General features: G+C 45.9%; 1 protein-coding gene across 2 annotated transcripts in view; it reads right to left on the bottom strand.

The window, feature by feature from the left end:
* Positions 1-25,852, bottom strand: part of CAMSAP2 (calmodulin regulated spectrin associated protein family member 2) — a 99,403-nt gene that overhangs the window by 7,089 nt on the left and 66,462 nt on the right. Inside the window, exons 5-14 of one of the 2 annotated variants that reach the window (XM_043922768.1) lie at positions 20,932-20,964; positions 18,129-18,270; positions 17,675-17,814; positions 12,837-12,930; positions 11,131-11,215; positions 7,892-7,974; positions 7,569-7,638; positions 5,188-7,312; positions 2,499-2,635; positions 1,391-1,611 (exon numbers count right to left, since the gene is read on the bottom strand). In XM_043922768.1, coding sequence (XP_043778703.1) covers positions 1,391-1,611; positions 2,499-2,635; positions 5,188-7,312; positions 7,569-7,638; positions 7,892-7,974; positions 11,131-11,215; positions 12,837-12,930; positions 17,675-17,814; positions 18,129-18,270; positions 20,932-20,964 — 3,130 coding nt within the window. The remainder of the gene's footprint in view (positions 1-1,390; positions 1,612-2,498; positions 2,636-5,187; positions 7,313-7,568; positions 7,639-7,891; positions 7,975-11,130; positions 11,216-12,836; positions 12,931-17,674; positions 17,815-18,128; positions 18,271-20,931; positions 20,965-25,852) is intronic. The other variant, XM_043922769.1, reaches the window with a different exon arrangement.

Here is a 25,852-nt window from a genome sequence, read left to right as displayed (position 1 = left end):
ATGCAGATGACACCACCCCATGGCAGAAAGTGAAAAAGAACTAAAAAGCCTCTTGATGAAAATCAAAGAAGACAGTGAAAAAGTTGGCTTAAAACTCAACATTCAGAAAACTAAGATCATGGCATCTAGTCCCATCACTTCATGGCAAACAGATGGGGAAACAATGGAAACAGTGACAGACTTTATTTTGGGGGGCTCCAAAATCACTGCAGATGGTGACTGCAGCCATGAAATTAAAAGACGCTTGCTCCCTGAAAGAAAAGTTATGACCAACCTAGACAGCATGTTAAAAAGCAGAGACATTACTTTGCTGACAAAGGTCCATCTAGTCAAAGCTATGGTTTTTCCACTAGTCATGTGTGGATGTGAGAGTTGGACTATAAAGCAAGCTGATACTTTTGAACTGTGGTATTGGAGAAGACTCTTGAGAGTCTCTTGGACATCAAGGAGATCCAACAAGTCCATCCTAAAGGAAATCAGTCCTGAGAATTCACTGGAAGGACTGATGCCAAAACTCCCAATACTTTGGCCACCTGATGCGAAGAACTGACTGACTGGAAAAGACCCTGATGCTGGGAAAGATTGAAGGTGGGAGAAGGGGATGACAGAGGATGAGATGGTTGGATGGCATCACGGACTCAATGGACATGAGTCTGGGTAAACTCCGGGAGTTGGTGATGGACAGGGAAGCCTGGTGTGCTGCAGTCCATGGGGTTACAAAGAGTCGCACATGACTGACCAATTGAACTGAACTCCCAGGTAGCAAATCAATTTGTTAATTTCAGCCAATACTAGGTATCAAGAATTTTCACTGACTACAAAAGGTGGAGTTCTCTTTACTTTTTTAATTGAGGCATAGTTAATTTACAATGCTGTGTTAGCTTCTGGTATAAGCAAAGTGATTCGGTTATATTATATATACACACAGACACACTTCTTTTCCAGATTCTTTCTCATTATAGTTCCCTGTGCTGTAGAGTAAGTTCTTGTTGTTTACCTAATTTATATACAGTAATGTGTATATTTTAACCCCAGCATCCTAACACTTACCCCACCCCATTACCCTCTGGCAACTGTTTTATATGTCTATTTAATTTTTTTTAACAGTTCTCTTTAAATAGTATTACATTATTTTCCTTAAGTTTCAAAATGACTAGTAATTCAGTATATAATTCAGTATAGAATAACTATAGTAATTCTTAATTTCAGAGTAACTACAGTGACAACCCAGGGAGACGGTCTTGAGGGCGAGCACCCACTGGGCTCGTGCTCAGGCTGGATGTGAGCACTCCAGGGTGCTGTTGGCCATATGCACGCACGCGTAACAGGCTCCACTCGCAGGAAGCTTTCCTGCCCAGCTCAGCGCCCCACCTCACCACACGCCCGTTACCTGGGGGGCCTTTCACGGGCGTCTTGGGGGACTCGAGGTGGTCCCTGTGGATGGACTTGGGCCGCTGCTTCTTCTGCCGGGCCGCCTGAGGCCGCGGCTTGAGGACGGTGTCCATGTCCTCCATGAGCTTCAGCTGCTTGCGCCGCAGGTACTCCTGCCGGATGAACTCGCGGCGCGCCCGCTCGTCCTCCTTCTTCTGCCGCTCCTCCTCCGTCCTGCGCCTGGAAACCGAGAGGGCGCTGCTTACTGCGCACGGCACGGGGGCGGGGCCCGTGCGTGAGTGGGGGTGAGCGTGCGTACGGGATGAGGGGGGTGAGCGTGAGTGAGGGGGGTGTGGGGGTGAGCGTGTGTCAGGGGGGAGTAGGGGTGAGTGTGCGTGAGGGGGGTGAGCGTGCGTGAGGGGGGAGGGGGTGAATGTGCGTGAGGGGGTGAGCGTGCGTGAGGGGGGTGAGCGTGCGTGGGAAGGTGAGGGGTGAGTGTGCGTGAGGGGGGTGAGCATGCGTACGGGATGAGGGGGGTGAGCGTGAGTGAGGGGGGTGTGGGGGTGAGCGTGTATCAGGGGGGAGTAGGGGTGAGCGTGCGTGAGGGGGGGAGCGTGCGTAAGGGGGGAGGGGGTGAGTGTGCGTGAGGGGGGTGAGGGGGTGAGCGTGCGTGAGGGGGGAGGGGGTGAGTGTGCGTGAGGGGGGTGAGCATGCGTACGGGGTGAGGGGCGGTGAGCGTGCGGGGGGGGGGGTGAGTGTGCGTGAGGGGAGTGAGTGTGCGTGAAGGGGTAAGCGTGTGTGAGGAGCGGTGAGCGTGCGTGAGGAGGGTGTGGGGCGGTGAGCGTGCGTGAGGGGGCGAGCGAGTCAGCACCTGGGACAACCGCGGTCATTAACTGTATCATTAATAACTACTTTAAAAAAGGTGTGTGTGTGTGTGAGAGAGAAAAACCCAGAGAAATGGTTTTAATGTTTCAAGCCTGGGATAAAAACATGCAACCAATACTTAAATAAACTTCTAAGAAGCACCCCAAACCAGCACTGATTTAGCTGTGTCACATTCCGAAGGTTCCTCCAAACACCGGTTAACATAAGTCAGCAGGACGCCCCTCCCGCCCCGGCGGCCCCACCTGGTCTCCTCTTTCTTGTGCTCCATCTCCGCTTCCAGCTGCTGCTTCCGAAGTTGGGTCTCCTTCTCCCTTCTTAGCCGTTTCTCCAACAAAGCTGCCCGTTTCATGGCCATATCATTTTCTGCTTTTTGATCATCCTAGGGAATGAATTCCATTGAGGAGGAGGAAACATTTAAGGTACCAATATCCTCATTTTCAACGTCTGAGGCCGCATGCAGTGGTTACTCTTAGAACTGAGAATCCAAATTACCCACTGAAAAATCTTATTCCAACCCCACCACAGATGGACATGTTCCAAAATGATGAAGGAAGAAATGAATTAAAGAGGCAATACTTTCATCAAATAACAAAGCACACAAACTTCTTTGATTACATGTTTTCAAAACTTAGGAAGTCAGCAAAGAACAACATAAAACTGAAGAAAAAAAAAGTTTTCTGGGCCCTGATAATTTATAGAGTGGAGAGTTTCCCCACACATTTTAAAATTGCATTTAACTTCTATTTAGAATACATACTTAATGTAGAAAAGTCAAGAAAAAGCACCAAAAAAATAGCTACCCAAAGTTGTATCACATAAATGAAATTCCTGCTGCACGATTTTTTTAGGTGGAGGTTCTGACAGTTGCTCACTGGGTTCTGCACTGCACTGCGGGCTCTCCCACGGAAGAGGAGACAGGTGTAATTACACTCCTGACCCCAGGGCTAGCTAGAAGGTGGACCCTGGGCCTCCTGAGCCTGCCTGGCTCCTAAGCAAACTCTCAGGGCCCGAGTTCTCAGAAGTCAGGAGTAACCAGCTGGAGAAGTGGTTCTGATACATTCCCAGCACGGTACTGGGCCCACAAGACACTAACTAAGATGTGAAAAAGACAGGGCTCCTTAGGTTAAGGGGCTTCTAGATCCCTACCAGCTGGGGGAGAGGGAGAGGCACAGAAACTCAGCAACAGATGCGCTCAGATGTAGAGAGTCAGAAGACAGCCTGTGAACAGCCAGGCGAAACACACACACGTCCGCGTCCGACAAGCTGCACACGCTGCAGCCTGCCAGCCTTTCCTTCACTCTGCAGATGAGAAGACGCAGTGCCTGCAGGAGTTCATGGTCTAAGAGAAACCGTGACAGAAGCAAGTCACAAGGTGGTTGGAGAGCCCGGGTCAGCAGCGTCACCATGAGAACACTGAGGGTACAAGAGACGCAAGGGGAAGATACTCCGTCTACCCCCAGAACCACGCAAGGCTGCAGCACACGAAGACTGAAGCGAGCCTGACAGGACATCCCGACCGGAGCGACAGGGAGAGGGTGGCCCTGTGGATTAGTGGATTCGTCTGCGAAAGGCCCCTGTCACACGCCGAGGGGCTGCACTTTATCCAACAGGCATCTCTAAGAGACCCCGTGGACTTCCGCTCCCAAGAGGCAGTATGAAGGGACCAGGCAGATGTGGGGAGCCCGTGACAAGCTGCCACCACGGTCTTGAGGGCTGAGAACCGAGCGGTGAAGACAGAAGTGAGGAAAGGAGGGCATAGGGGGACACCCGAGGACCCCCTCTGCTCTCCTCTCTCTGCAGGAGCAGAGGTAGCAAGGTCTCTAAAATCAAACACATCAATTACTGTCTACAGCAGCAGTCCATTAAAAAACATTAACAGTAGTCTCACACAGTTAGCAAACAAAAAAGCACAACTCACATTTAAGTTTCTAAACATTAAAAAGGGCCGACAGGGCCATCTCTCTATGACCAACTTCAAAGTAAGTTATACATTCCCAGTATTTAATGATCCAAAGTAAGTGATTGTAACCACTTCCGAATTCTTAGTTCTGACTCCAATAGGACTCCAGAAAATCTGCAAGTATAGATTGTTGCCACTGAAGGCTGTCTTTCTATCTATATTCTAAACTGCAGAGGATTAGAAAAGATATATCTTGGTCTCTTAACTTTTTAAAAAAAGAAACGAGTAGCACACACATACATGTTTCTGATAATAAAAAACCACATTCTTCCCTATAAGAGTTTGGAAAACACAGAAAAATATAAAGATGAAAAAAAGGATGATGGGAGAAAAACTTTAATACTAGGCCTTCCTTGTTCTAGTACCTATGATAAGTGTCCAGATGATACTGTGCAGGGCTTAGGAGAGCTGGCCGCAGTGTCCTATAAGCGTAAGTTACATCGAACACCAAACTTGAGACTCTGGGGTCGCAAGCTACACTCTCACCAGTGCTTCCAGAGGCGGCATTACAATGACAACTGCTCAAACCATATGTTTAATGTTTCATCTTGCAAGATTCCATCTGGTCAGTTTTTAAAATATTAGAAAAAAGTGTATGGGAAGATAGTCAATACCAAGAAAAGAAACTAAAAGAGATTTGCATGCAATGCCAAGTTATAACCTTTTTTTAACCAACTGGCAACAGAGTATCTTTTGCAAGAGTGAATTACTTGGTTCTCAAAAGGCTTTGGTGAAAGTGAGAGAGAGACCAGCAGGGGGCAAAAACAGCACGTCTCCCCATGTTCCACGAGGTGATGAAAGACTGCTCCAGAAACCAGAGTGCCTGCCCGGAACCGCAGTCCACAAGGGACGGACCAGAACATAACCCAGGATTGAGGGTAGACCCTAACAGAAGTCCTGCTGCTCAAGAAGCCTGTGTGTGCACCAGAAGCATGGAGAGAGGAGGCCTATGGCCCTGCGGATAGTTTTACCTTAAAAAAGAATCCACAGCATACTTTCTGGTCCTCATCAACTTGTTCTTTATCACTTTCTCCATCATACTTTTCAACAGATACATCAGCCTTTTCAGGGGGTTTCAAATCTGAGAGGGAGACTTCAATCAGATTAACACTTTTAGGAGCAGCCGGCGGGACACTGGGTTTGGAAGGCAGCTCTGCGGGCTGACTCGGGGGGTCCTCGCTGGGTGCGGGGCGCGTGGCCTCTGAGGCCAAGGCAGCCGGGCCCTCGGGGACCGCGGAGGGCGGGGGCCGGGCCTCCCCGTGCTCCGGAGGCCCCGCCGACCCCTCCTCCTCCTCCTTCGCCCCGTCCTTGCGCCCGGACTCCTGGGCCCGAGGCTCTCCATCGTCGCCCAAACACACGAAGGACCGCGTCTGAATGGGGACCTGACTCGGGGAGAACCTCCGGAGCCGCGGGAGGCTGTCCACAGACCGCGGGGGCGTCAGCGTGCGGTGCAGGGGCGTGATCTTGAGCTCGCTGGGCCTGGGAGTCCTTTGATTTTTGACAGAGAAGGACGCACTCTTCCTGGGCATGGCCTGCGGGGACGGGTGGGCTGGGCGAGGTGCATCGCGCGCTGGCCGGTGCGGGGAGGGCGGTGGCGGGGAGATGACCCAGGCCTGCTGCTCACGCATGTGCATCAGTGCCTCCTGCTGCAGCGCCAGGCGCCGCATCTCCCGCTGCAGCGCGTGCAGGGACGCGTTGAGCCTCTCGATGGAGCGCGTGTGCTCCAGCAGCTCGCCGTCCTGCGGCGGCTCCTCTGCGGGCCCGGCCGGGCTCCACCGCCCCTCGGGGTCTCCGGGCGCGCTCTGGCCCGATGGCCACCTGCCCGCGGGGCTCTCCACACCCTCCTTGGGGTCCGCTGGGGACTTGCTCCTCGGCCCGTTCGCCTTCTGCGGCTCCTTCTCCCGCGGCCGCTCCGTGTACACCTTCTCGTCCTCCGCGCCCGCCGCCTCCTCCCGCAGCGGGGAAACCCCCTCGCCTTTCTTCTTCACCACGGTGAGGAAGGCCGTCCTCCCCATCTTCTGCCTCTGCTTGGTGAACGCGGCCTCCATCTTCTTCTTCTGGGCCTCGATGGCCCGCCGCTTCTCCTCCAGCTTCATCCTCAGGTGCACCACCTCGGAGGCCAGCAGCTGCGTGGTGTCCCGGCCGTGCGGGAGGCCCGCGTCCTCAGGGGCTGGGGCCCAGGCCACCACGTGGGGAATGTTGAGCTCGGAGCCCTCGGGCGTGGTCTTCTGAGAGCTGCTTCCGCTGCTCTTTCCATCCGTGTGGTTCAGCTTCCGGAACTTCTGCTCGGCAAAGCTGGTCATCTTCACCCCGGAGCTGGAGGAGGCGCTGCTCCCAGGCTGGGACTTGGTGCTGACTGTGCTGGGACAGGGGCTCAAGGCCTCTCTGGCGCTGCCGGCCCGCACATCGTAGTCCTGCAGGAATTTGGACGCATCATCCATGTCGGAGTCCAAGCTCACGGTGTAGTCTCTCAGGGACGAGTCCTCGTCCATGGTTTCTGGAATGTCTTCCGAGGGCACGTGAATACCTGTGTCCACCTCCGTGGTGTCTGTGACAGGACTCAAGGCCCCTCGCGTGTCCCCTACGTTCTCAGGACTGGACTGGCTGCGCGGGACGCCAGTGTTCAGGAAGCTCAGCTCCTGGCTATGGAGGAAGAAGCCGTTGGCAAGCTGGTCCGGCCTCGGGGTGTGGGCGGGCTTCTCGGTGTCGTGAATTATCTGCAAGGCTTCTTCGATGCTCGGGGTCCCCACCTGGTTGCCGAGCTCATCGAGAAGCACCCTGTTGTGCAGCGCTCCATTGGGGAACCTGCAGTGCGGGTTCTCATTGGAGTTCAGCTCGCCTGTGCTCCGGGGCACGTAGGTGGTCAGGTCACTGTGAGAGCCCCCCGTGAGCTCCTCTGCGATGCCCCCTGTGTCTTCCTCTCCATTCACCGGCTTGAAGGACAGATTCTTCCGGATGTTCTTGGCTACGCGGTTGTTGTTCAGGGTGAGTCCTTCATTACTAATGGAACGAGTGATTCCTCGGTTGGAGGTGGACCTCTGCACAGTGTTTTCTTTATCAAAAGAAATATCAAATGAAACTCCATGCACTGACGATCTAAAAAAAAAAGAAAAGACCCTTAAATAATCCCAGAAAAGACAGGATCTGGTATCACTGAGAAGTGTGACTTTCTCTCCCCTCATTTCTCACAATCACATCCTCCTGGGGGGGGCGGGCGGGCAGGGCGGGTAAGGCTGTCAGGACACCTGTCACCTATGGTCACTCCATCATCTGGCTAGCAACAGGGGTGGTGGGGTGGGGAACAAGTGCTTCTCGCTAAGGTGAGGACACTGAGAGTAAGTCTCCAGTTTACCTTTTCTCCTTGGGCCATGTGCCTATGAAGCCGTCGACATAGGACATAGATGAAGACCTTCTTATTCCTCCTTCAAATGCATGAGAAGAAAAGTCACTGGCATTGTGTAAAACAATTTTAACTTACACCATTTTAACAGATTTCACAGAAGGTAAGGAGATACACATGGAGAAATGAAGGTCATCTTATTAAGAAAAACAGGCACAGAGAAACAGAAAGAGTCTTCGGTGTGTATATGGAACACTTTTTATTTGCGCTTATGCTCAGTCACCTTCCTGTTAAGCACTCACACGGCACTCTCCTGGCTCTCTCAGACACGTTACCTGAGGCTGAAGGGTGAGGCTGGGGCTGTGAGTGCCTGGAAGGCAAACGCAGACGAGAATGTGTGAACGCAGCTGCTTCCCCACTGCAACATAAAAGACATGCAAAAGGTCACGGTGCGTCTAGCTCTTTCACACAAATTAACATACAGCAGCTGAAGTCACAAACAACACTGCCACCTCTGATTCTCCACCGTAAGTGAAAAAAAAATTAAGGAAACACACTGTTGAAACCAAAGAATGGCTGTGATTATATGAACCTTTATGTATTTTATGTTTTTTAAAAGCCCAGGAACTTGAAATACTACTTTCAAGTACAACTCAATGTCCTTGTGAGATAAGATATACCACATTATTTTCACTTCACAAGTAGAAAAACTGAGAAAGAAGCTAAAATAATCATCATCAGCTTGAAGTACTTTGGTCAAATCTAAATTTCTAAAAGTACAACAAGTATGATCACTTCTTGTAAAAGAATCTGACACACCCGCTTGTTCGCGGCCCTGTGTGTACCTCTAACACGTTTATATTTCTCCTTACTTCAGTCAGTTCAGTTTAGTCATTCAGTCGTGTCCGACTCTTTGCAACCCCATGAACCGTAGCACACCAGGCCTCCCTGTCCATCACCAACTCCCAGAGTCCACCCAAACCCATGTCCATTGAGTCGGTGATGCCATCCGACCATCTCATCCTCTGTCGTCCCCTTCTCCTCCTGCCCTCAATCTTTCCCAGCATCAGGGTCTTTTCAAATGAGTAAGGTCTTCGCATCAGGTGGCCCAAGTACTGGAGTTTCACCTTTAGCATCAGTCCTTCCAATGAACACCAGGACTGACCTCCTTTAGGATGGGCTGGTTGGATCTCCTTGCAGTCCAAGAGACTCTCAAGAGTCTTCTCCAACGCCACATTCCACCCTATTCCAGTCAATGCAGGGGATTAGACAGTCTATTTCTCAGTTTATGATGACATTTGGCCAAAATTTAATCTTTTTCTCCCTACGTTTTCAGTCTGCCACAGCTTACCTTCATAGGTGAAACTCAGCATGCCCCCCAGATGGGCTGCGAACAAGCCGGGGGCAGGGCGCAGTGACCTGGCTCTCTGTGACCACAGTGCCTTTCAGCTAATGCGAACCGAGAAGACGAACAAGCACCAGAGGATTCAGAGGCGAACCTCAGCGTGCACCCTGCTGCTCAGTAAGCGCCTACTGCAGAGCTTTCCAGAAGCAACACCTGCAGCAGGCGCATGCCTCCGCTGTCTCGTCTGCTCCCTTGCACTCCCCCCACCCCCCCGCACATCATGTGTCCCCTCACCCGTGTCCTCGGTCGCGGGGAACCCGAGGGACACGACCACGCTGCTCCCCATCACAGGTGTCTCTCGTCCCCTCCGGTGGCCTTCCCAAGCCTCTGCTCTTCTTACACCGACTACCGAGTGTGTCCTCAACAGAGGCATGTTCAGTTTTTAAATATGTTGGCTCTTTTCTTCTTCCCCAAGTGCTGGCTAAACTGTTGTGCGTTCCTGTAACTGCCTCACTTCACGTCTGCATGGAGGGCTTTGATGCGGGGCATCCTGGACGGGCCAGTGGCCATGTGTGTGCAGCAGCTGCTACAAAGGTCTTGCTCTGCCATCTTCTCTGACTTTTTCCCTTGTGAGATCACTCTTCAGGCACAATAACACTTGTACATGTGGCTGCATCATTCTCAGGAAGAATAGCATTCCTTGAACCCCTCCTCAAAAGTTCTACAGTGGGACAACTCACATGGGCCACACGGAGACTCACAGACACGAGAGGACTACACAGTGACCCAGTGAGGAAGAGAAGTCAGAGCCGTCTGGCTACAGGAAATTCTGCTGGAAAAAGGAGAGGTGGCTACTCAGACACCCGAGGGACAGAGAGGTGAGTCCTCCCGAGCTTAAGACAGTGTCGGAAATGTGGAGGACTGTGTGTCAAGTTTCTAGAAATAGTAACTGTGGAATAACCTAGTCTTTAAGTGGAAAGTTTAGGAGGTTTTAAAGATTTAACAGGACAAGAGATATGACCTAGAATATTGAGTGTTTTCTAAATTTCAAGGCAGGGAATGTCACTACATAACCAACCCACGAAAGCACTGAGGAAGTACCGTGCAGAAAGAAGTATCCCACGGGACGCAACAGAGAAGCTCCTGGACCAGTCACAGTCTAGCTTCACCTTTTCGTGGTAAACCTCAGTGATGGGTACGAAACAGGGGACTTAAGGGAAGTAACAAAATCCATGGGAGTAAATACGAGGGCAAGGGGAAGAAAGAGCTTTCCTGATTCACAGGAAATATCTACCGGGCTCAGAAGTTCATGGCAATGATAAGCCCTATGAGGGCAATAAGAGGGTCGTGAGGGTTCTGTCCACACTGGTCAGGACACAATACAGAGAAACTTCTCAGATGTGAGGAGGGGTGACAGCTTTGGTACATGTTCATATTTTCAGGTTAAACCAAGAATTCAGGCAGAAACTATTTTCAATTCATTACTTATAATTTTAAAAATGTATTTGAAATAGATCAGCTTGAATTTCTTTTTTTTTCAGCTTGAATTTCTTAAAAAAAAAATCACAAAGTGCTTCAGTTTTAAATTAAAAAAAAAATCATATATTAATAAATTAGGGAGTCCAAAGTCAATACACATTTTAGGTTCTAAAAAAATACGCATTAAAGGTGCTTACAGGATCTGCTAAAAAACATTTTGAAACAAATTAATGTCTGTATCACATACTTGGGTCAGAAGTCAGGACTGTCCTGATATTAAATGTTTACCTGGCTTTGAATTCAATTCCTGATATTAAGAACTAAAGCGTTTAACATTCAATGGTATGATAAATATTCCATTGTGACCTCTCAACAGCTGCAGTAACTAGCAAACCAAACAGGGAAAACTGTCTCAAAGATTTAAAAATCTTCCCCTGAAGCCTAAGAGTGACCCATCATTTGAGCCTCATATGATCTCAATTATAAACAAGGTGTGCAGCAAGAGTTTAGTTTTAGGCTGATTATCTTGGGATAATATTCTCCCACTTTTCAGTGTGACTCATAAATGCCTATTTATGAAACATTCAGTTCATGTAAATCTCAATGACAGTGACATAAAAACAGGCTTTAACAGGGTAAGTTAATTGTAACTTATTCAGCTCAAAGTTCCAACTGAAACTGTAAAAACGCTCATGTAATGTAGTAATAATCTTGATCTCCTAAGTGACTGGGATGGCCGTCCGGACTCACCCTGGCGTGAGGTCAGAGCTTTCCAGGGCATCTCGCTGGGCAGCATTCAAGACAGGAACTGACGGCAGATCCTCCACAGGCTCAGCTACAGGAAAGACAAAAACCTCAGAATTAATGTTAGCACATTTCCAACACTGCTTCAAGGATTCCGAACTGCAAGTAAATGTTTACTCTCAGTTTTCCTTATTACTTACAGAGAATCATGGTATATTTAGTTTTCTCCATAAATAATTTTTCAAAAGGACAAACCTTCTTTAAACACTTCTTGGAAGTGTTCTGGCCTATAAAATTCACTTGATTAAGGCTAAATAGGAGGGAAAAAGGCTTAACATAAATACAGATAATTAAAAATAAACAGGTATTCAATTTTGCAAAAGCTTTCACAGAACTTGTTACACATGGTCACTTTTTCATCCACGAAATAGTTGGTGTTTTGGTAATCAGTTAAAGAGACAGAATCTTGTTGGTTAATAACTAAAACACAACTATAGTTTACGTTTTTGCAAATAACTCTCATTTAGCTTTTTGCTTTTGAGACCTAATATAACAACTGTTGAATATTTTGAATAGTGGGCTTCACAGATGAGATCACATGAAGCAATGTACATGAAAACTGTGCTAACAGTAGAAGTGGTAGGCACACTGGTTTTGATCACCACTGAAGACCCTGGCTTTCCCCAGTGGCCTCCGCGAGGGGCTGGGCGTGCGCACAGGCCTGCCGGTCACGTGAGGCCTGTGCCCTGGGCAGGTTCACAGCCATCACTGCGTGTCCCCCAGAACGCGGCCCGGGCACAGAGGGCGCTGAAGGACGCCGCTCCTACTCACTGAAATGGCAGGGGGCACGCCCCCAACCCCGCCCCAGGACAGACTTCTTCCTTCTCTTTCCTCTTTTTTTCCTTTGATTCTTTTTGCGGGGGAGCAGGTGGGGATGCGGAGAAATAGGGGAAAATACAAAACTGTGGCGGCAAGGAAAGCAGGCGGGCAGCGGGGAGGCAGAGCAGTCACGCTGTGCGCGGGGCGGAGCGCTGGCAGCAGGCGGAGCCCCGCCGCGCTGAGGACGTCCTCCTGGGGGTCAGGCCTGAAGGTGGGCTTGTTCTTCCCCACAGAAAGAAACCTCTGGTTTCATCATGGAAGCCAGTGGAAAATTTGGTAAGCTTTACAGGAAGTGTAAGAAGTTATTTTTTTTCCTGTTATTTCCAGAGATCTTTATGGTAACTTACCCCTTTACTTCTTGAGCAATCAATAGACTGTGATGCTGTAACAATCACAGAACTTACTAGGTTTGAAAATAGATATATATACACCCAAGTCCTTTCATGGCTTAATGGCAAATTCAGATTACAGATGAGAACCAAGCCATAATTTGAATAGCTCTGGCCAACAACGTTAAAAACTCAGACTCTAACAGGGAACAAAAGCGAAGGATGGGAGTAAAAGGATGGGAGCAAAGGGAAGAAAGAGGGAAAACAGTTAAAGCGAAAAGTTCCACAACATAAGCCTTGGAATTCAGGGCTATTCTCTCCATCCTTTTCCTCCCCTAAGGCGTGTCTCACTCACAGAGAATTTAATGGCTTTAAATATTAAAATATTCAGAATTTATCCAGGCGAACAGCTAGAACATGAAACAGTCACAGGCTGTCCTATAAAGAACATCAGGCAAGGTTATTTTAACTCTCCGCTCTGTCTGCTCACGGAACACTGATCACCTCCATGTGGACAAGCGACGCGGGGCTGGACAAAGGAGGGCTTCACGACCTCGAACCACCAGAAGAGCTCGGCCATGAACACCAGGTAGTTGCTCTGAAAAGAGGCAAGAAAGTCAGGAGAAAAGTCAGGTAAAGCTTGACCACCAAGTGATGATAAGGAGAATTTTATTCTGTGTTACCTATTGAAATACAGCTTTAATTATCAGTTACTCATCGAAATTTGTCATTAAAAAAAAAAGAAAAAGAAAGCAGTGAGAACGCTTATAATCCCTATGGGCTGTGCTGTGCATTACCTCCTCAGAGCTTTAATTCCCAACTATACTTCTGTCTCCGATACATTCATTCTCCCCCTAGGCTGAACCTGTCCTACTTGGCTTTTAAACATGCTCAGGGACTCCCCTGGTGGTCCAGGGATATGACTCTGCGCTTCCAATGCAGGGGACTTGGCTTTGATCCCTGGTTGGGGAACTAAAATCCCGCATGCCATGCAGTATGGTCAGAAAACTAAAAAAATTCCACTCCCACACGGCACGAAGGCACAAAACCTCATCTGCTCAAGCCGCCAGTGACGATGCACTGAATCAAGCAGACTCTGTGGTGTCCCTTGTGCCTGACCCCTCAGTGGCACCCACACTCTCGACCTGTCTCCTCTGTGAAGACTGCCATGCCCCTATCAGGCAACCCCGGGACGCGTGAACTGTTCTGAGACATGCAGGGGCCTTCGAGCATCTCCTCCTGTGTTTCTCTGCCTGCGCCAGTCATCCTCCCCACAAACTTGATCCAGTTCCAGCCTTATCTCCCTGAACGACAACCGCCATCACCGGGCACAAACCAGAAACTTGGGATTTGCCCCATGCCCCCTTCTTTCTCCCTTCCCACACCAAGTCATCCTCAGGGCTGCAGAGTCTGCACCCTGAACAGTGGGTCCACCCACTTCTCTCCATCTTCATCATAATTACTTTGATTCAAATGTTTTCACCGCTTGGTTGCAATACAATCCCCTTTTCTTTGACTTATTAAGTCAAACTTCTCAAAATATAGCACCGTTTCCCCCACGTTCCCCACCCTTGGGGAAAGACTGACTACAGGTTACAAGTAGGTACTTGATCAGGGCCCTCTTCAATTTCCCCAGCTTCATCTACTACCATATTCTCCAGGCTTCCTCATCTTACCCGGCCAGCTCTATCGTAAAAGGACAACGCCATGCTCAGTACTCTGTCTTCAGTGTTCAAAGCAGTGCCTGGTACATAACAAATGCCCAATAAATGTTTACTGAATGAACATATAAATGAATAAGTAAACATATAATAAAAAAGGCCAGTCACAGGCAAACACTAATAGGGATTATCTCTGGGCAGTAACATGGCTGTGATTTACGTTTATTCTTTATACTTAACTCACAGTACACCTTCTAAAGCCAAAGTATAAAATTATATTTTAAGTACTAGTACTAGATTCTACTCTGCTAGTACAATTAACTGAACGCTGTGTATATGTTTTGAAAAAACACTTGTTAAGTCCTCCATAACTGTTACAGGAAATTAATCAATATTTAAGGACCTTGGTGCTCAACAAAACTACTCATCATCAGGAAAATGCAAATCAAAACCACCATGAGATAGCGCCTCACACCTGTCAGAATTGCCATCCTCAAAAAAATAAGTGATACCAAGTGCTGATGAGGGTGTGGAGAAAAGGGAAGCCTTGAGCATTACCAGTGGGGATGTCAAATGGTGCAAGCACTATGGAAAATAGCATGGAGCAGTACGGAGGTTCCTGAAAAATTAAAAACAGAGCTACCACAGAATCCAGCAGGCCTATCTGGGTGCAAACCCAAAGGAAATGAAAACAGGACCCTGAATAGAGATCTGTACGTTCATGCTCACTGCAGCTAAGACATGGAAGCAAGCCGAGTGTCCACAGCGGGTGGGTGGATAAAGATGTGGTAAATATATACAATGGAATACTACTTAGCCATGAGGAAAGAAGGGAATCCTGCCATTTGCAAAAACACAGATGGATCCTGAGGGCACTGTAGTGAGTGAAATAAGAAAATGAATAGGTCCTGGGGGTCTAATGACTATGGTTAATGACAGTGTATTACAGATTTGAAAGTTGCTGAAAGTAGACCTTAAATGCTCACAACAGAGAAGTGATAATTATGCGACGTGACGAGGGAGTCAGCTGCCTATGGCAGCAATCACTGTAGTGTGTGTGCATCAAATCAACACACTGAACACCTCAGACTTCTACACTCATGCCTTCCCTGGGGGCTCAGTGGTGAAGAATCCGCCTGCCAATGCAGGGGACACGGATTTGATCCCTGGGTTGGAAAGATCCCCTGGAGAAGGAAATGGCAACCCACTCCAGTATTTTTACCTAGGAAAGCCCACAGATGGGGGGCCTGGTGGGCTACTGTCCATGAGGTCGCAAGAGTCGGACATGACTGATCGACTAAACAACAACGTGTCAATTGTACCTCAATAAAGCTGGAAAAATTTTATTTTAGGCACCCAGGTCAGATAACTGTCCTAATAGCATCACTGTACTGGGTTTGGCCACAAGGTGTCAGCACAGTAAGAAATTATTTCCCCAGTAACTGAAGTTTATGAAGAGAACTCCTTTCTGAATCTGCGAAGATTAAACAGCAACAAATCTGTCACCATATTCTAGGAATGAAACCAAATTAATTTCACTTAAAAGCTCTTCTTTTAGTTAAGAAAGTCATGCGGCTCTACATTAACAATCTTGAACAATATAAACAATATCAAAGAATACAAATACACAGAATAAAAAGTAAAAGTCCATAAATTCCTCTTGTCCACATCAGTCAAGAAGAAACCACCTAACACCACAGTCAGAAGAAACCACCACTAACAGTTTTGTGTTTCTCTCTCTACAGACCTTTTCCTGTGCATCTATATATATGTGCAGATGTACATACAGATAGAAAAAGCATTTTAAAAATAGATATAAATTACATCATGTTAAATATAATGTGTGCTACCCGGTGCTTCTCTTCATAACTCTTGCGAGCTCTCTGCCTCCTTCCCTTAAACAGCTCGACTACATGACAGGACACTTCCATCACGTCCCTTCTAAGATGAAGTGTTCCCCACTGTGACCCACCAGGAACAACACCAACGCAGCCGTCTGTGCACTTTTGGTCTGGTTAGATGCCACCAAAGTGCCCTCTAAAAGGGCACACCAGTGTATGCATCCAGCGTGGGGGGAAAAGAGGGCTCATTCCCCATGTCCCCACAAATACTTGTTGCTCAAGTCAACACATGATGGGATCCCCAGCACCACGGACCAAGCAACTTCTTGAGGACACAGAGTCTTAAAATACTCATTTGAAGACAAAACCATGGTTCTAATAATTTAGCAGAGAACCAAAATAGATAGAGTGACAGTCTTATCTGCAGGTAATTATTTTTAAAATGCCTCATTTAAGAAATTATCTTTATATCTGGATCATGGCCAGAGTAAGTTGATCTAAACATCAGGGTTACACTTTATTTATGGGAAGTCCAAGGTCTATGACTTAAGCAAATGTAATCTTACAATTCAATGTATTTAATGAGATGATTTTTTCCTGAGATTATAGTAGTTGCATTTAAACTTTTTAATAGGCAAGAACCAGAAAAAGCATGAACAAGATAAATATGAAAATATCTCCCAACTTCCATTTTGGTAAAAATGGTGTAACCATTCAAAGTCAATCAAGGTCTTTCTTCCGATGTGCTGGACAGTGGGGAGTGGGTGCTGCTCTGGTCATTCGGCAGTGCACGGCTGGCTGTGTCTCCTGCCTTGTGGCAAAGGAGAAAGGGGCAAGGGTAAAGGGGCAGAGAGCAAGGGCTGCAAGCACATGGGCGGCAGCGTTACTGCGGGAGGCCCGCCGCAGCCTTTAGGGAGGTGGGCACCACGAATATGGCCAGGCGTCAAGCCTGACACAAAGCTGCTCCTCTCAGACATTACACAGAAGTGACAAACTTCAGGCAAGGGTACAGGAGGCGGGAAGGAATTCTGTAGCTGCCAGGAACAGCAAGGCATCACTCCCACCACGGAGCTCTGGAACCCGCAGCTCAGAAGCCATCACGCCTGAGACACGCGTCTGTCTTCACTACAAAGTAAGCTCTGAAAGGACACGGATCTCTGATGGTCTGCTGATTCACCCAAACCACCCGGAACAGTGCGAGGTGCTCAATGAACAGCTCTTGGAAGAAGGGCACTAAGCAATGGTGTGACGCTAAGAGGCCCTGTGATATCGTCCTGAAGCAAGGGACACGTTTACAGCTGATAAAAGGAAGTACTTTTAATTTTATTTATCTACTAAAAATTTTACATACATGTTGGCTGCACTGTGCGGCACGCAGGATCCTAGCTCCCTGACCAGGGGTTGAACCCACACCCCCTGCAATGGGAGTGCAGAGTCTGAACCACTGGGCCACCAGGATATTGCCAGGAGTTACTTCTTAAAAGGTTCATTTCTAGACAACCTTAGTATTTCCTTCCCCCTTTCTTTCTCGAGGTTGTGCCTCAAGCTCTGGGATGGGAGGACCCTTTCTTCCCGGAGCCCGCAGCCCTGCTGAGGGCCCAGAAACACTTGCCAGCTCCTTCTCCACTTCGCTAACAACTGCAGGACCACAGATTAACGCTTTGTATTGAAAAAGACACCTGTAGCTAACAGTGTACATTAAAACAAAACAAAATCAGCAGAAAAATCTAACAAAACTATTTTGACTGAAATTACAGTTAACTTTGTAAGCTTAACACGGCTAGACTGTTTCTGTACCTGGCTGTGTGTTTTTTCCAACAACCTTAAATCAAGGGAGTACCTTTATGGAAGAAGCTGCGTAGAGCATGTCTTCCAGGGTGAAATGGCAACACTGGTTCAAATATTCTTGGCAAAATTCTTGGATCAGCTGCAGGTTATAGAGGCTATCAGCCAAAGACATGGTTTCTTTCAAGCAAATGTCTTCAAATAAGAAAAGAACAAGGATTAATTTTGATAATACATAGTTTGTACTCATTTTATAATTAGTAACTTAATACCAGCACACAACTACGTAGAATCGGATCACAGACACACACACACACCCCTATAAATGTAGCAGTCACCACACAGAAAGACTTAGAAACCAAGCACTCCTTCACTCAACTAACTGCCCTCCTAGAATGACATATAAATGTTTTTCTTTAAAAAGAGCCTTCATTACTTATCAGATATTACCATCTTAAATATCTGTTACATCTACGCACACTTGAGAGATACTTCAGTGGAACACTTACCCTCTAGCCTGACGACACCAGGACAGTAAAAATGAATGAGGGCGGCTAGCGCACAGCCGTCCGAGCCGTCTTTCAGTAAGTTTTCTACCAGCGGGATGCAAGGCAGCTGCTTGAGCAAGGTTTGCTCCTTCCTGTAGCGAGCCTACAGCATAAAAAGAGATGGGAGTGAGCACTAACCACCGTGCAGGAAAGACACAGTACCGCAGGCCCCAGTGTGTCAGTGACAGTGTGAGTCAGGAGGGACGGCAGCTCTCAGCCACACCTTCTCTCCTGACCAGCACCACTAGGCCTGTCCTCGCCCACAGCACACGGCGGTGAAGCTAAGCGCTTAACCGAACGCCATGGGGCTCATTTATATGAATTCACTCAGCCTAAGAATTTAAATACAAGAGCATCACAGAATGGATTTTGGACATTTGAAATGTCCAAATTATCAGTTCTGTGGCTCTGCAGATGATAAAATTTGCTTTAACATTAGACTTAACTTAGACCGCACACTCTTGTATAAAAAGATTAAGACTGGAGCTTAAAGACTAAGGAGTCGTCAGCGTCAAGGACAGCCAGAGGAGTGTGAAACTACTCCTAAAAGAGACCTTGCGATAAGAAACGTCACTCTGAGGAACTGGAATCAGACCACAAAGAAATCCTGGATTCTCAGCTGAATGCTGAGACAATGCAAATAAAGTGTAACCACTCTGAAACTGAGAAACCCCTCCTGGATGAGGTTTCATTAACCCAAAACAGAGCAAGTATAAGGTTTCCGCTCCCTCTCAGAAAAGAAGCAGCTCTTGTTTTTTAAAGACTGGCTGGTGCGACCGATACAAACGTGTAAGACAGCTCCCTAAAAATGAGACCTGCTCTATAACTGAGCGTTTACGAGAAGGCGCTTCGTCAGTCAGACTGAGTGCCTGGGCTCAGATCCTGCTGCTGTCACTTCTCAGCCCTGGCATCTTGGGCAGGTTACCTGAATGCTCATCTCATTGTTCCTCATCTGTGAACTGGGGATAATCACAGTGCCTACTTCACAGGACATGGAGGACTAAGAAAGATGATGAACGTCAAGTGCGATGCATACACGGGCACACAGTCAGCGGTCACCAGAGGTCAGCTATCTTTAGCTACTAGCTCTCCTCAAGCCGAGAAAAATCATGCTGAAGACTTAATGAAAATGCACACTGAACTATTTCATTAGCAAAATTTATAATTATAGTGGTTACTGATGTTTGAATACAGGTTTTTAAGAAATCAAAACCAATTTTTCTTCTATCTAAACTGATCATCTCTATTTCATAATTAAAGTATAATTATGAAATATAATATTCTGGTGAGAATAAAAATAGAAAAATAACTTACTGAAAGAGATTTACTATTTGGTGGTGAAGTCAGATTTCCTATTTACTATTTGGTGGTGAAGCACACACATTCAAGGGGAAATATTTATTCCTATATCACCCTCACTGGTTACTCAAGAACAAGATTCATGGAACATTTTCCCTTGTGAAGAATTTCAGAGGAGATTGTTCTTAGGAATCAATCAGTAGGGACTAGAATCTGTATTTAATGGTATAGCGCACCTATATTCAGAACAAATCGCATCCATGCACTACAGAAATTCTTCAGTTGATTTTTGTGCTTATGTAATCCTTAGTAAACATCCTCATTTCGCTGCTGGTGGACAGTTTAGAACTCAAGCACGAAAATCAGGAGTGAGGGGGAGTGGCACCCGGGGCCTCACCAGCCTTCCGCTGCCCCTCAGGCTTCCCGATCCCCCCAGCCCCACTTCCTTGGGCCGGTGAGAGACAGAACGCAGTCTCTGGAAACGCTCTCCAGTGGCTGGGCTCCACGCCAGACGTCCCGGGTCTCCATGGCCCACGGCCTGGAGTGGACTGAGCCGAGCGCCCAGGGTGACGGAACAGAGAACTGAGCTGTGTGCTGTACCCTGCTGTGCTCTCCCGAGGAGCACGCGCACACAGCTTCCCAAGGCTGCAGCCACAGAGGCCTACGGCCTGGACCAGACGATCCACGGTTTCTAAGTGGCCGGCCGCAACATCTTCCTGAAGATTATGCTTAGAAGGCGTATCAGGGAAACCAACTTTTAATCTTGAAGTCGTGTGGTTCTCCCAGAACTTCTGGAATGTGCTTGGCGCTTTAGAAACGTACTGCTCTTTCTACAAACCGAGACATCTCGCATTTAAGAGGGATGTATTTTTGATCTCTCAACATTGTGGTGGACTTCTAAGTTGCATGTCTGTTTCTGAGGGTGAAAAATATTTAAGTGGTCAAACCCCCAGAGTTCACCCAGAAAGATCTACTCTTGAAGTCAAACTAGAACTGAATCTGTTAATAGTTTAGATTCAGTAATGAGAGGGACACAGAATCTGTCACTTTTTTTATTACACAAAAAGTATCTTCTAAAGGTCAGGCCAAAAGGAAATGATTCTTTCAAAAAGATGACTTTATAATACAAATAATTTACATGTGTCATTCATACTCGCTTTTACTGACATTATTAAAACCAGTACAAATCTATACCCACACTTTCTTCTTACCTGGTTACTGCAAGTCTGCAAGTACTGACAGACCAGTTTACACTTTAAATTATCTTTAAAGCTGCTAATCCAAACTTTGGCTAGCTTTTTTAGGTCTTTCTATTCTGCACTATGATCAAAGACCTTACAATTCAATCTCCACTTGTGACTAATGGAATTACATGAAATGACCGTATCAGCATGATACAAACAATACAATGACACTCTATGATGACATCTCTGGAGAGTGAGCTGAAGAAGCTGGGCAAACTTACAGGAACCAGTTTCCAAAACCATTTGGAAGGAGACTTCAGAGGAGGCAGCAGGAGAAAAGGGAAAGTGAAAGGGAAAGTACATCAGCATTTTTTAAAATTAACAAGTTATAGTAAAGCTTCTGTTACTGGAGCTCCAAGTTTACAGTTCTCAAAACACGTTTTTTTCTCAAAACACTTTTAAGCTGTTAATACTTGAAAATTTAGCTTAAAATGTAGAGTTTCCTAGTGATAAAGACCACCACCTTCTCCCCCCAACTCTGCTCCCAACATGGATATGCGTTTTTAGGATACCCTGGACCTGCTGCATACTTTGGCAGCAAAGAACTTTATTTCACAGCTCTGGAATCACACATCATATTAAAAAATAAAATATATAACACAAGAGGGAGTAGAAAGATTCCAGGGCTGGACTTGCAACCACTGAAATTCTTAGACATTAGGAAGCCAAGTCTTTGTCCCAAAAGGAAAAGAAGACTGTTCCATAAGTGTATGGATAAGGGCAAACACTAATGTAGAATTGAACATGATGATTATTTCCCTTAATGATATAAAGAATTTCTTCCAATTAATGGGAAAGAAAAACAGTTGGCAATTCCTATCAATATTTTTATAGGGTCTCTAAAGCAAGTAGCTACTAACACAAAGAGACTATAAATGTTATTTTTACTATCCAGGGGTGTCTCAAAGAATATAATTTTATGTCTTCAAGAAGATTAATATAATAAACTCACAATTTCAAATAATTGAATAATTTGTGATTGTTTATATTTCCTAGCACCGGTCTTTTTTTTTGCAGCCTTAAATAATTATTTGTTAAAATGAACCAAACTAAATGGGGTCTGAGTTAAAATTTGTACTAAACTTTTATGCAGAAAGTTTTTCTTACAGAAATTAACAGTAAAAATAAGACTAACTGGAAAAATAACATAAATAACATATATTTAAGAACTTAAAAAATCTGAAAAAGTCATCTTAAGAATCAGAAAAATATCAGCTTCCCACAAAGAGATAACATTTCCAATAAGGTTTTCTTGCTGCATCAGAAGAGTAACCCTAACGGTCTGTCACATGTGTTTTAACCTCTCGTTTAACCAAAGTCTCTGGCAGCTGCACCTGTAACAGCCGAGAAAAGCACACAGACAGGGCAGGGGGCCCTGAGGACTGTCCGGGTCCCGGTGACTGACAGCATGTCAAAACGGGGGTCTTCCTGTGTTTGATACTAGAAGAATGCATTATATAGAAATTACTAGGGACTATTCAAAACAGGTGATGAGCAAAGGAGTTAGTCTGTATTTCTTGTAAAATATTCAGTACATGAACTTTTTACTAATCCAGAAAACTCTGACACAGCTCCCAATGACTGGAGCTGGGAAATCTGAGCAACAAGTGAACACCACAGACTGGATTGTAGCCCCAGTATAGACACACACACACACACACACACACACACACACACACAAAGTCCAGATTGCTACAAAAACTGACTGAAGGATGGAAGGAAGTGGACAGGACACAGTCTCCCTTAGAGGAAGGTTCCAAATGATGCAGGTGCTTGACCCTGCAGGGAGGGAGCTTAACTTCTCTCTCCTGCAGCGTGGGCTGGACTGAGTGACCCACTTTCAAAGAAGACAGTGCTGACGGGGGAAATGGAAACTTTACAATGAAGGACGCGACTTTAATGAACCAAGTGATCACGCGGACACCATCAGTGACAAGCCGTGTTCATGTCACGTGCTCCCTGATGTGAAGAGATGAGGTGTGAAACCACCTCTGTGATGTTCTTCTCTGAAAGCCCATGCACCAAATCTCATCACAAGACACAGGAGACAAACCCCAATTCAGGGATGCTGGATAGAGCACCTCGGCAGAACACAAACCGGTGGGATCTAAAAAAGTCTGTGGTTTAGTCACTGTTAATAATGCACCAGCGTTACTTTCCTGTTGTTGACAAAAGGGCCATGATTATAATAATAAGATGCTAACATTGGGGGAAACTGGACAAAGTTGTACTATCTTTGGGATTGCTCTGTAAACTAAAATTATTCCCCAATACAGTTTATTTCAAAAATAAATACACACAAAATTAGATGAGGCTATCAAAAGGTACAAACTTCCAGTTAGTTATAAGATAATAAGTAGTAGGGATGAAACATACAACACGGTAATTAACACTGCTGCATGGTACATATGAAAACTGTCAAGGTAAATCCCAAGAGTTCTCATCACAAGGGAAAATGCTTTTTCTATTTCTTCAGTGGTGTATCTCTATGAGGTGATGGAGGCTCACCAAGCCTATTGCGATCATTTCACGACGTGTGTGAGTCAGACCATGATAATGCACACCTTAACCTTATACCATGCTGTGTCAATTAGATCTCCATAAAACTGGGAATGAACAAATGAATAAGTGAATAACTATGGACAGAAATATATGCGTTTAAAATAACAATCTATCAGTTCATACAAGTAATAAAGAGATGACAGGCGGATAAACAGATGAGCTCAGACTTGCTTATAGTATAAGCCTAACTAACAAACATGGAAGAGATGATGGTGCTAGAGTATTACCATTTTGTAGCCGCCACAGTAAAAGTAACTGAAGTAGGTGTCACCCACAAATGCTAAATCTAGGATGCAGGGAAATGCTGAAGAGGAATAGGGTATTTACAGTCTCAAAGTATCTCCTCTCAAATTACTACAAAAGGAAAAATAATAACCACGGTCAAAAAAACCAAATGATATCTTAACCAACTGATCAAAATTATTTTCATCTAACAGGGGCAAATGGCTATCATGTGCCTCTGGATACAATCTTGTGAGAAGGAGACACTTCACGTCGTATCTCAGTCTTAAAAAGCACAGCTTAATCTAACTGCAAGGAAATGCCAGTAAAAATACCAAATTGAAGGATATTCTATGAAAATGCCCTGCATTCTTAAAAAATGTCAAGGTCACAAAAAAGAAAAGCCGAGGGACTGTTCCAGATTCAAAATGATGAGAAAGATACACATTTAAATCCATTATATGATCTCTGACTAGATCCTAGTGTAGAAAAAAGTATAAAGTATCGATACAATTGGGATGACTGACAAAACTAAAACACAGGCTCTAAGTCTGATCAAAGCACACTGCTGACACTAAGTCACCTGTCCTGCGGCTGTGTGAGTGAACAGCTTTGTTCTTAGGAAATACCGAAATATTAAGGGGTGAAGGGCCATGATGTATGAAACCTTGTTTCAAATGTTTCAGAAAAATGTATGCACATACATATTTGTGTGTGCAACATGTAACACAAGGGCACACATGTAAGCATAGGAAATGTTACAAAATGTTACCAAAAGGGCATACAGGGTTCTTGCAAACTATCCTTGCAACTTTTTCTAAGTCTGAAATATTTCAAAATAAATGTTCTTAACAAGTTATATTAAGTCCATACCAATCCAAATCTTTGTAGGGTCTTGTGTCCAAATGCACAAGACTGATTTACAAAGCTGTTAAATCTAATTTTTACAGTCCTCTTAGACAAAGATTAAAATCATGGTATTAGGTTATCTAACTCATATATAAGTCACTTCAGACCAAATCATCTTCATAAAATATTCCTTGGAGAAAAAAAAATCATGGTACCATCTCTGAATTTTTAAAATGTTTAAATATATATATACACATGTGAAAGTTTATGATAGCCAATTACTTAAAATTTTCACTAACCTTTCATTTTGAGTCCCTTACGTTTACTACATGTAAACTGAGCATCACTTTAGTTACAGAATTTAGGAGCCACTCATCCAAACTTTTAGTTTTTGCAGACCACAGGAGATAAGGTCCACGGTAGGGAAGGGCCCTGGGAAGGGCGGTGGCAGAATCTCCTGACCAGGACCGGGGCCCACTTCCCGCAGCACTTGGGACAAGCTCCTTAAGAGAGAGAACACTGGACTTCACGTTGCTGGCTTTAACCCTTAAGAGACTGTTAAAGTAGGGCTGCCAGATTTTGCAAATAAAAATACAAGATGCTCATGCAACTTATACCAAGAAATTATTTATCTGAAATTCACTCTTTAGAATCAAAAGGAGTAGCAGAAGCCAAAAGAAAAACTTGAAAGAAAATAAAGAAAATAACATCAGTAACCTGTTTAATCAAAACATTTGCCTAGGACACTATTTAAAATGCCTCCCTCTTAAAGCACCACCCAGTCCAACAATCAGAAATAGATGGTCAGATGATGGTCTAATAATCTACTGAAATGGCTTTGGAATTTTAATTTTGGTCCAACACTAATAATATACAGTACAAGTATCCCTCAACAGAGCGTGTATTTTACCCAGAAGATAGATATAGAAAGAAGCTTCATAAAATGAACCCTATTGAACATCTGAGCAGAGAATCGCTAGACAGGACAAGAGATCAGACAGTCCCCATGCAGCACCCCAGGCTCCATCCACAGGAGGGAAGTGACAAAGCCCAGGCTTCTGCCCTGAGAGCACCAGCTGAGGGGGCAAAGGGCACGGCGGCCTCTTACCAACGGCACAGCGAGGAGAGAGAGCAAAGCACTCGACCTCTCTTCCCTAAAAGGAGAAAAGGTTGGGGAATTTGCTTTGCAAGAATGAAAATCAACAATACAGTGATTCTATCTGTAGCCATACGGTTCGAAAGCTGACACGCCCACAGACAGTAAGAGAGCGAGACTGGCCGACCTTCTCCGTGCGTGGCCGCGTGTTCCCTCAGGACCCCTGTCCTGCGCAGTGAGATGCTGTGACATGAACACCTCCCCACACACCTTAATGAGAACAAGGATAAAACTCATTTGAAAATGAAGGTACTGCACCCAGCACACGGCACAAATCAGTCTATGAAACAGACACAGGCTCACAGACAGAGACCTGAGCTGCAGTTGCCAAGGGGATGGGGTTGTGGAGGGGT

Source organism: Cervus elaphus, chromosome 14, assembly GCF_910594005.1.
Source record: "Cervus elaphus chromosome 14, mCerEla1.1, whole genome shotgun sequence".
Lineage (NCBI taxonomy): Eukaryota > Metazoa > Chordata > Mammalia > Artiodactyla > Cervidae > Cervus > Cervus elaphus.
The sequence above is the reverse complement of the archived record's forward strand: the minus strand, read 5'-3'. Positions and strand labels throughout refer to the sequence as shown.